The 10,571-nt window shown below is 41.4% G+C and overlaps 1 protein-coding gene across 2 annotated transcripts in view; it reads left to right on the forward strand.

Moving 5' to 3' along the window:
- The window catches only part of TAF3 (TATA-box binding protein associated factor 3), a 152,435-nt gene extending 147,505 nt beyond the window's left edge, over positions 1-4,930 (forward strand). For both annotated transcript variants that reach the window (XM_060097594.1, XM_060097592.1), the window contains exons 6-7: positions 2,764-2,870; positions 3,680-4,930. In XM_060097594.1, coding sequence (XP_059953577.1) covers positions 2,764-2,870; positions 3,680-3,794 — 222 coding nt within the window. In that variant the 3' untranslated portion in view covers positions 3,795-4,930. The remainder of the gene's footprint in view (positions 1-2,763; positions 2,871-3,679) is intronic.
- Positions 4,931-10,571: the final 5,641 nt, after the last annotated feature.

A 10,571-nucleotide genomic window follows, 5' to 3' on the forward strand; every position in this document is an offset into this window, starting at 1 on the left:
TATTTAGTCTCCATAAATAATGTCAGAGCATTGTTTTTCTTTAGTCGGCATTGTTTTGGAAGATGACTATATATCTATACACAGCACAATCAGTGTATAAATATAGAGGTGAATAGTGATAATTAAAACCCTCATTGACTTTCTCGATCAAGCAGTGATTCACTTAAGAGTATAATTTGTGTGATATACACACGTCTGATGGGCCAGCTGCTCTTTCTGAGCAGCAGCACTAATTATAGTAACTCACTGGCTAAGGTCCAGAGCATCCCAGGGCCTGCAGAGTGAATGGAAATGAACTGTTAGCCACAGAGCTTCCTGAGTCCAAGCCTGTCTTCAGGTGGAAAAACTCACCTTGATGAATGAGTTCGCACGGTTGTCATGTTTTTACGTGTTCTCCCCATACTTACTAGTATCAGATCTTACTCAAGCCCTGAATTCAATCAGGTAATAAAGCACTTACATAAACATGTTCTTTGAGCTCTGTAGAGTGACACATAAACAGGCAACAGAAAGGTATCAGGCACATGGAGGTCCTAGCTGAGCTGACGCAGCCGAGATACCACGTATGTGGGCTGAGATGTGTCAGCCTAGCAGTGGTTTGGGTCTTTCTGAATAGATGGGACTGGAGGGTGGCAGGGTCAGATTCCTGCTGTTGTTGTTATAAATCGTGCAAGTATTACATCTCTAAAGGCATTTGGGAAGGAAATTTCAATGAATCATTAAGTATTTGAGGCACTATAATGATACGAAGGATAAGAAAAAAATCTCAAAAATCTTCAGAGAGGATATAAAGACATGAAGTATTAACAGGAAGAAAATAATTGGCCATTCAAGGTAAAAATAGAAGACATGATACAAAAATCTGTGATCATCAAGTCAGTCCATTCAAGGACCAGTTGCTACAGGTGTTTAATTGAGGCCACATCACCCCAAGATGGGTTAATCGGGGAGGATTTTACACTTAATCTCCTCGGCCTCCATTTCTTCAGGTGGGATTAGGGTGTTGATAGACAAGGTGGTCGCTGATTTCTGATTCTCCAGTGGATTTTTGAGTTAACTCCCTGGAGATGGATCAGATTTGCATAGACAACATGGATGAAATGCCTTCTGTCTCCTCAGAGACACTTTGTAGACAGAAGACAAAATGTGTGAATTGAAGGAAAGACACAGGCTATACAGCAAAAAGGCTGATTTTGTCACTGCCCAATCTGTGACATTGGAGCTGTCACTGACATTCCCTTAGCTCCAGTCTCCCCATTTCTAACCTAGCCAAGCGTTGTTTTAGGATGATGAAACCAAGTAAGACATTTGAAAGAACTTAGTAAACCGTGAAGGGCTGGGCGTTAGTTATTATGGGTGCTGTGGCAGATTTCTCATGTCACAGGGTCACGGCCTCCTAATTTCAAGAAAGGTCAGCCAGCAGCAGGACTGGCCATGCATGTCAGCTTCAGGGCCCAGGGCGCTGGGCCAGCCTTCGCCCCAGACAGCTGGCACGTGCTAACTGGTGGTCTCTCCCCTTGAAACTAGAGAGGACTGAGTCAGGGATGTAGCTACCCACAGATTTGTTTAGGAAGCCTTCACATCAGCATCCTCTGCCTCTGTAGAGACCGTTTTGAGACTGGTCAGCCTTAAAATAGCGCATCAGTGGAATGAAATATCTCTGCCCCCCGTACACCCATCACACACACAGAAAGCCATCTCTCCTGCACATCTAGTCAGTGTTGTATTTTAAAGTACCAGAAGAGACTATAGCTTGCAAAATAAACTGAATGAAATTATGTGCTGTGTGATTGGAAAAACTTTAGAAAATTATCATTCCTGGTTTTAAATGCCCATCATAGAATTGTTTCTTCCAAATCGGTCTTGTTCATGTGGAATTTGAGGAAGTTGTTCAGTTAGGGATGCTTCTTATTTGGAACTGCTAAGTTAAGTAAAGCAAAGTTCAGAGCACAGTGTTATTTGTTGCAAAATAACATGAAAATGTGTGGCTCTTTGGCCTCCGCGCGTCCCTTATTTCATTTGCCCTTTAGTTGATTGTACTTTACTGAAAATGTCATAAAGGGAATGGAAAGTTACTTAGTAACAGCTCCTTTATATCCTTGATCTTATCAGCTAGTTCAGGAGAAGGGTTTGGCTAATAAGTAATAAGGCGATACATGCACATTGGCCGTATTTATTAATTCCAGGCCTGTGAATGCGATGGAGGAAACAACATTGAGTTGAGCTCAATAGCTTTCAAAAATATTCGTCATTACTTCCATGAAAACCCTAGTCATTCAGGATGTGTGTGTTTACAGTATTTCTTTAGATAAAAGTGGCCGTAGGTCATATTGCTCACAGAAATTATTATAAAATGCTTTGTTTTTATGACTTACAAAAGAGAGTTTAAAATATTCATTAGAAATGCCTTGGGAGTTCCCTGGTGGCCTGGTGGTTAGGATTCTGGGCCTTCACTGCAGGGCCCTGGGTTCAATCCCTGGTCGGGAACTGGGATCCTGCAAGCCGAGGGCCAAAAAAAAAGAAAAAGCATGTCTTATCATTGAACACTTAGTAGCCATTTGCTTTTTCAGGTGATCCCAGGATAGTGATGACCATGATCACAGCTTTACTAAATTGTTAACTACTGGGTTTTTTGTTTTTGTTTTTAGTTTAATCTGTCGGTGTATTAGCTTCGCAGTGTGAAGTAATGATCCTTATTGTGCCCTTTTTTGGGTACTTCCTCCTCAAAGCATCTCTGTTTTGCTCCCTCCCCTGCAACCGCAGATCCGAGACGAGTGGGGGAACCAGATCTGGATCTGTCCCGGCTGCAACAAGCCCGATGACGGGAGCCCCATGATTGGCTGTGATGATTGTGACGACTGGTACCACTGGTGAGTCCCCATCATGGCCCTGGGGGGAGGGGCTCTGCACACGGGGTATGGGGGTGTCTCTGGCCCATCCTAGCTTTTCTCCCAGGGCAGTTCCTCTCCGGAGAGCAGTGTACGGAGCAGAATCACTGCCAAGAGAAAGGCGTTCATGTGAATTCCAAAAATCACGAGTCTTTGGCCTATCATTGTTCAGCCTAAATTCCAAATGTGTTGCTTAGCTTATGTGTCCTCCTGCTTTAACAAAGGAAAAGGAGCTGGAGGGGGTTCTCTTTCCTTTCTTGCCAGTCGTTTTCTGTAGCAGCTGCAGTGCTTGACGGCAACGCTAAGGGAACCCCCGTAAACGTGTCAGTGCAGAAGTGAAGGGACAGCTTGTGTGGTTTCTGCACCTCTTCAGTGCCCCCCCAAAACCGAAGAAACGCCATCAAAATGCATGCAAACAGCCTTTCCGTTTTATCTTGAAAATATCAGATATAAAAAGATAGGAGTCCACTTAGTCACGTGCTATATGATATCTCTGAGATAAAAACAAAGCCGTGGCTCAGAAGCATGAGACTATTTCTGGCTGAAAGGATGAATGAGCTAATTAATTTCTCCAGCGGGGCCTGGAGAGGGGCTTTGTGTAAGGTGATCACCCACACGCCCAGCAGTAGCGCAGCATCCGTCAGAGCTATGTGACTTGGATTTCTGGTAAATACACCACAGACTTAGGACATTATTTAATGACTTGAAATTCTTTAAAAACACAGGAAAAGAATGTGTGGATAAGTAAAGCTTGTTTGTCTGAAGCCTTTTCTTCCTTGGTAACCATGCAGGCCCTGCGTCGGGATAATGGCCGCGCCCCCGGAAGAGATGCAGTGGTTCTGTCCCAAGTGTGCCAACAAAAAGAAGGATAAAAAGCACAAAAAGAGGAAGCACCGGGCGCACTGACGCCCCGGGGGGGCCCCTGTCCCGACGCCTCGGGGGAGGTGCCGTAACACCACCTCCGTGTCACCTCCCACCACGTTCCTGCCGGTTATGAACCTCGCAAGACTGAGGACAGAAACACACCACCCGCAGGGATTTTCCTTCTGGAACACCCCGGCCCGGGGCCACGTGGTCGTGACCGAAGGAAAGCTCACGTGGAGGCGGGGCACCGGGGCCACCTCGCCTCCATTTTCTATTACCAGTGACAAGTATTACTAATAAAAAGACCATAATCTTCCCTTTCGATTTTCTTGATTCTCTCCAGGGCCTTTTCCTTAAGGTGTTAGATGAGACGATGGCGTGTGGCCTGCCTTGACCGTGACTGAGGGTGATGTTGGTAGTCTGTCTGCGCCTCCAGCCTCCTTCCCTCTCTAGTGAGATAATCATAATCACATAAAAGAAAACTCCAGGTGGAGTGTCGGTAAATATTTTTGTGGTGAAAAATATATGAAGCTTCCCCTCCCTCCCTGTTTTTAGTACTAACATGTAAAATGTTCAGGCTTTTTGTGAAATACCTTATATTTTTTAAGAAAAAGGTTTCTATCATGTCCTGTTGGCTTTTGTGCAAATTATTTTTGTTGACTCTCACCTATTTTCTGTCTCTGTTGCCTCCCAACTTTGCCCATTTCTCTAAACTGCTGGTGTTCTTCTCACAGCTTATCCATTTCATCAACTTGTATAAAAACTCTTCAGACCAGGAGATCTCCCCTAATGTAAATAATAAATATTTATGAAGCAGTTATTTTAAAAAAATTTTTTATCGTGTTAAATTCTGGCTTTCTCTGAAATCTGCTGTGATTTCAGCCATGTCTGTAATTACTGCTGTACATAAGCAAAGAAGGCTAGAAAAAAAGAGCCATGTGTAGTTCAAAGTTACCTACCTTGAGCTGAACCCATGCAGTACCCAAAACACTGGGGGAAAGGACCCGAGCAGTTGGAAGGAAAACAAGGCAATTTAAACCTATGGTTTATGATTTGAAATTGTTTTGTTATCTCTTGTTTCTGTAAATTTCTTTGACTTCCTTTTGTTTCAAAGGACATGTAGATTCCCCGAAAGTTAAAAAAAAAAAAGAAATATATATATATATATATATATATACTGTAGCATTTTGTGTTTATATTGTTTTATTTCTGCAAATCTGTTCATTGATATTGTGGTTTAAGGCTGAAATGAAGTATATTATGAAAATTTTTTTTAAAGAAAACTCATCAAATTTCAGGGTATCACAAAACTTTATTATATTACTATACTGCCCACTATTTATTATATGTTATAGATGTCTGAGAGATAAACCAAATATTTTATTTTTAATGTAAAACATCAAATTTAATTTTATTAGCATATTTTAGCAACTTTGGAATAAATATGGACTTTTACTTGATTTTGAAGTAATCCCAACTTGGGCCAGTGTAATGGATATCTTGAATACTAGAATATGGGCTTTGAACCTAATACAAATATATTAATAGAAATTGTGATGTTTTTAAATGCCAAGTAAATTGATATTAGTGTATGAATCATATTTTAAAACATATATGTGGTTAGAGAAATGAGGCTTTCTGCCATGAATGTTAAATTGCAAATCAGTGGAAATGGAGTCACCCTTTCAAGACTGCAGTATTTCATTGCCCTCCTTGTTCTAGAAGTCAAAGTTTTTCTATCCCTACAAAGAAACAGAGCATCTGTGTTGAGACACGTGTTTTTTGTTCTATTAATTTGAGATCACCCTAAATACTTTATACAATATTTTCACATGCACAGATCTACCCATTAGTGCTTTTTGGAGAGGGATGGGGGTGGGGAAGTGCAAAATAAAGATTATTGGCTATTTCATAGTTTGCTTTTCCATTTTTTTTATTTAGGATTTAGTTCCTCGAGGCATGGTCAGTGTATCTGACGTTGCCATGTCTAAGTGACCTGGTCATGCCACTGAAATAAGAATGGAGGTGCCGATATATAACCTTCCCCCAATCCTGCTGTCTGAGAGACTTCAGCCCAAATGACATTGAAGGAATTTCAATCAGTTTGTTGTCCCTTGCTATTTCATGGTTGCTTTCCTAAATCCAGTTCATGATTTTATAAATGGCCTTTGCAATAATAAAACCAAAGAATCATTTTCAGGGGGCTGGAGAGCTCAAGGGATTAGTAATGGAATACAGAGCCTTTCACCTCTAGGTCAGTGAGTTGAATCCAGTTCAGGTCACCAGAGACCCAAAGTTGTTACCGTCTTCTGACTGTTCAGTGGCCTGTATGAAATGGGCTGGTGGTCTCAGTCTCTACTGGATGCCTGTCCATACACCAACCAAAGGAAGTCCGAGAAACCGCAAAAGGAAATGTGGATTAGAAAATGAAACCCTGGTGTTCCAAAGCAAAGTTAGAAAGTTGGGCAGAATCATCCTCCATAAAGTCACACTGAAGAAAAAGAGAGTAATCACAAATGCCACAGACGTCCCAAAGAGACTGGAGATTAATTCACTTGGCCTAATGAAGTTGAACTAAACAGGGAAAGGAAAAACCTGTATTGGACCAGAGGGGAGAGGGTTACATTGGGAAAGATGACAGTTTAATTGGGAGAAAACCTTGAGGGGACCCACGCAAGAAGAAGAAAGTGGGTTTTGACTTTTGAGGGAGAAGGAACTCAGAGAGCAGCAGACATTTGAGGAAGTACCGGAACTGAGAAAATGCGATGCAGAGGCACCAGGAGAGTATTTCCCTAGGGAGCCTGAGAAGTCTCCCAGGGGTCGGGAAGCTGGTGGACCATTGTCCTTTATGCCAGCACTACCATCTGACCGCAGCACTGATGATGCTTCGTGAAGAGAAGTAGTCTGGAAAAAAATTGGCCGGGCTAGTGATTTAATTGGAGGGGTTGGTATTTAAGAGGGAGAGAGAGCCCTCCCTCCCAGGAACCCCATTCCTCGGGTGAGCTGATCTGCCCGCGGAGCCCTGAGGACCTGGCCAAGCGCGATTTCTGTGACGGGCGCACTGTTTGTCTTCTAAAGGTGTCTGCACTGAAGCACAGTGAGGGGCTCTATCCTCCAGCTGATTTGTGGCTCCAAATGTCCTGCAGAAAATCAGAGGGCATCAGAGCATTCTGGCTCTGTCGGGCTTTTTGCAAAGATAAAATATAGTGCCTTACCCTACTGTATCACCTAAACCTCCTTTGTTCTCCTTTGAATAGGACGATTCAACAAAGACCTGGTAACCAAACTAAAGTATAAAATGAACACAGATATGGAAACCTGGCCAGTGAGAATGCTAATGAATTAAGTTCACTAAAGGCACACGGGCTAAGTTTTCAATACAAATAGTTTTATGGCCAATCTCTTCAGATCATAGCAGTTTTCTTTAGAAGTTCAAGTCTAGAAGTAGATAGTCGCCCCCCAACTGAAGAATGAAACAGATAATGTTCTGAATAACGTTCTCTCCACAATAGTATCAGTCATTCTCTTAGGAAACCGTTTCTTTGAGCATCTCACATTCGTCGTGGCCTGAAAAGTCTAAAGTAACTATTAATCCCCGCGTGCCAGCCAGTGGTGACACTGGAAATGAGATATTTAGGTGGACAGCTGAACATTTTCTTCTTCCTATCAGGGAAACATAACATTTAGTTTATGTGCGAGGTATTAAAACTACTGCTGGTTACCTTTTTCATCCCGGACAACTCAGCTCTTAGTTTAGTTTATAGGACAGTTTTAAACACTTTGCATTCGTTCATTCAACGTTGGCTGGACACACTTCATGAAAATGGCAAAAGTGCATTAGCTCCAAGTTGAGTTTTCCTGCAGTCTGGTCTCCACCGTTTTGTACTTGTTCCCACCATACTCTGGTATTAATGTGCATTTCATTGAATCCTAAGCCCCTTCCTTGCTAGGTTTTTCTCCATTTTTCTCCACATCATCTTTCTATCCACCTTAGACTGCAGTGGTTTTTAATGTGGATATAGCTTTATATAGTTGAAGGGTTTACATTTACAACAAAATATTGAAAAGCTTAGCGAACAGTTACATTAACTATCCTGGGAAGTAGCAGAGTTGACAATATATGAAAAAATGCATTTATACGTAAACGGATGCCACAAGATGTACATGTGCTGGGCTTTCAGAACAGAAGTATATTGGGACTTCCCTGGTGGTCCAATGTTTAAGACTCCGTGCTTCCACTGCAGGGGCCACAGGTTCGATCTCTGGTCAGGGAGCTAAAATCCTACATCCTGCATGCCGCGCGGCATGGCCAAAAAATAAATAAAAAAGAACAGAAGCATATTTTAGGTGCCCTGCCCTAAGCAATCATCTCCTACTGTATCCTTGGAACCTAGTCAGGATTTTGTTAACCTTCTGAAGTTTTGTGGGAGTTTTTTTTTCTTTGTGGTTTTTTTTGGCTTGCTCTTGTATTTGATTAGTGAAACGCTTAGGATGGGATCACCTTCAGCAAAACAACGCAACACTGAAGACTGTCATTGTTACTGTTCTTCATGAGTTAACTATTGCCCAGTGCAATGGTTTGAAGCAAATGTCTGTGCTGCTTCTAGGACCTCATTTAAACCTCTAATAAAAGTAGTCATCAGAGGGAGTTCAAATCATCCAAAAATATCATCAGGTTATATTCTAATTATTTCTTTTCTTATACCGTTTAGAATGTTGACTAAGCTTTTTTGGCTAGCTTTTAGAAAGTGAATTCTCTAGAAGAAGGTTTCTAAATGACCAATTCCTCTTCCCTCCTTCATTCTATTACTTTTTGACGTGGCTAATTTACAACACTCACAGAAACAAAGAAGAGGCCCAGAATGTTCTACACTTAACCACATCCACTCGCTTCCCAAAAAAACCATTAGGCATCTTCCCAGGCTACGGGGATGCAAAGATGACCTGAGACACATCCCCAGTGTCACAGAGAGATGACAGAGAATGACACGAGAGACGTGGTCCACATCTCAAAATGGATCCAAGACAGAGTGCATGGAAAGATGATCAGTTCTGACTCCTGTCTGACCAGTTTTCAATTTTAGGTCCATGAGACCAAGGGACAGCTTAACACACAACGCTGTAAACCAATACAGACATCAGAATGTATGTAGTTTGAGTCCTTGTATATAAAGTCCAAAAGGGGCAAAACTACACCACGTGTTTTAGGATGCACACAAAGGTGGGAAAGCAAGGGGGGACCCTCATAAAAAGTAAGGATGGCGGCTTCCTCTGTGGGGAGAGAGGGGAGCATGGATGTGGAAGACGCAGCATAAGCAAGCTCGGGCTGCTTCCAGGTACAGGCAAAGTCTGATTTCCTGACCTGGGAGGTGGTTATACAGACACCACTTTATAGCCATTTGTTTAAACTGTATATATAAGTTTTAGCTATTTTTGTGCTTGTTCTTTTCTACAATTAAAAAAATCTTAATTGAAAACAAAAAAAGGCAGTAAGTTGACAAAATTATAACATTCCCAGGAAGAAAGATTGGATCTGAAACTGAATAAAATCAAAAAATTGAGCCTTTCTAGAAAGATCAATCTACTGAAATAAATGTATTCCTGATGCAATAGGTGTAAGTCAAATTTTTGTTAATTCTGTCATGTTAAATGCCAGAGGAGAGTTTTGCTTAAAGGAAAAATATGGTGAATTCTCACTAAGGAAGTAAGGTAAGAGGGGAAAAAGCATTTATAAACACCTGTACGTTTTTTTTAAAAGTATGAGGAAAAACTTTTATTTTACTCTGAAGGCTCAGTGAGGCCATCAGAGCTTCCCAGGAAGGCTGCTGCGGAATGCAACCTTCTAGAAGCTCATCTGACACCCTCTCAAATGTCATTTTCCACAAAGACCCCACATGGAAATAGGCCTGTGGGTGAGGTTGCTTTGTTGTTTTGTTTCATTTTGGGGAGAGCGTAGCACAGGGCTATAAAAATTTTGAATCTGAAAACCTTTAGGCAGACCACACGGTGGCCTTCCTTGTGACACGGGTGGGTTACCTACCTGACTCCTAGGGTTGCTGTGCCCAGAAATCATGCCCACTTAACAGTAAGTGCGTGTCAAGCCAGATATTGTTTGAAGTGTGATAAAAATATTTTTGGCTTACCATATTTTCACCAACTAAAAAAAAAATTGAATTGGCCAGACCTAGGCCCCCATTAAAGTGCATACAGGGTGTTTGATGAGCTTCATGCATTAAATTGATGTTTTCTGCTTTTATAGGTCTTCTTTTCACATTGCATTTAGATCTTTAACTAAATTTTAAGGAATCTAGACAGCAAGATAGTAGCCAAGAGCACGCTTTTTTTTTAGTCAGAACCTGGATCTGAATCCTGACTGTGTTGCTCAACTGCTGAATGAACTTCAATAAAGAATTTAATTTCTCTAAATCTCAGCTTCCTTCTCTGTAAAAGGAGAATAGGACTGTCTTCTTTGGGTAATTGTAGAAATTGAATAAGATCATATGTAAAGCATTTTACACATGGTAGGAGCTCAACAAATGGGAGCTATAGTATCTATTGTGGGTTTTTTTTTTTTAGTTTAATTTGTTAATAGTTACTATCTTGCTCTTCCAATAATTTTTCAGTGCTCTATAAATTCTGAATTTTCTATGAGACTCAGATTCTGGATTTCAACACCCCATCAAAACAGCGATCTTTTCCAGCAATCCCACTCCTGGGTATATATATCCTAAAAAGATGAAGGCTCTAATTCAAAAAGATACATGCACCCCAGTGTTCATAGCAGCACTATCTGCAACAGCCAAGACATAGAAGCAGCCT

Source organism: Mesoplodon densirostris, chromosome 4 (genome assembly GCF_025265405.1).
Source record: "Mesoplodon densirostris isolate mMesDen1 chromosome 4, mMesDen1 primary haplotype, whole genome shotgun sequence".
Taxonomy (NCBI): Eukaryota; Metazoa; Chordata; class Mammalia; order Artiodactyla; family Ziphiidae; genus Mesoplodon; species Mesoplodon densirostris.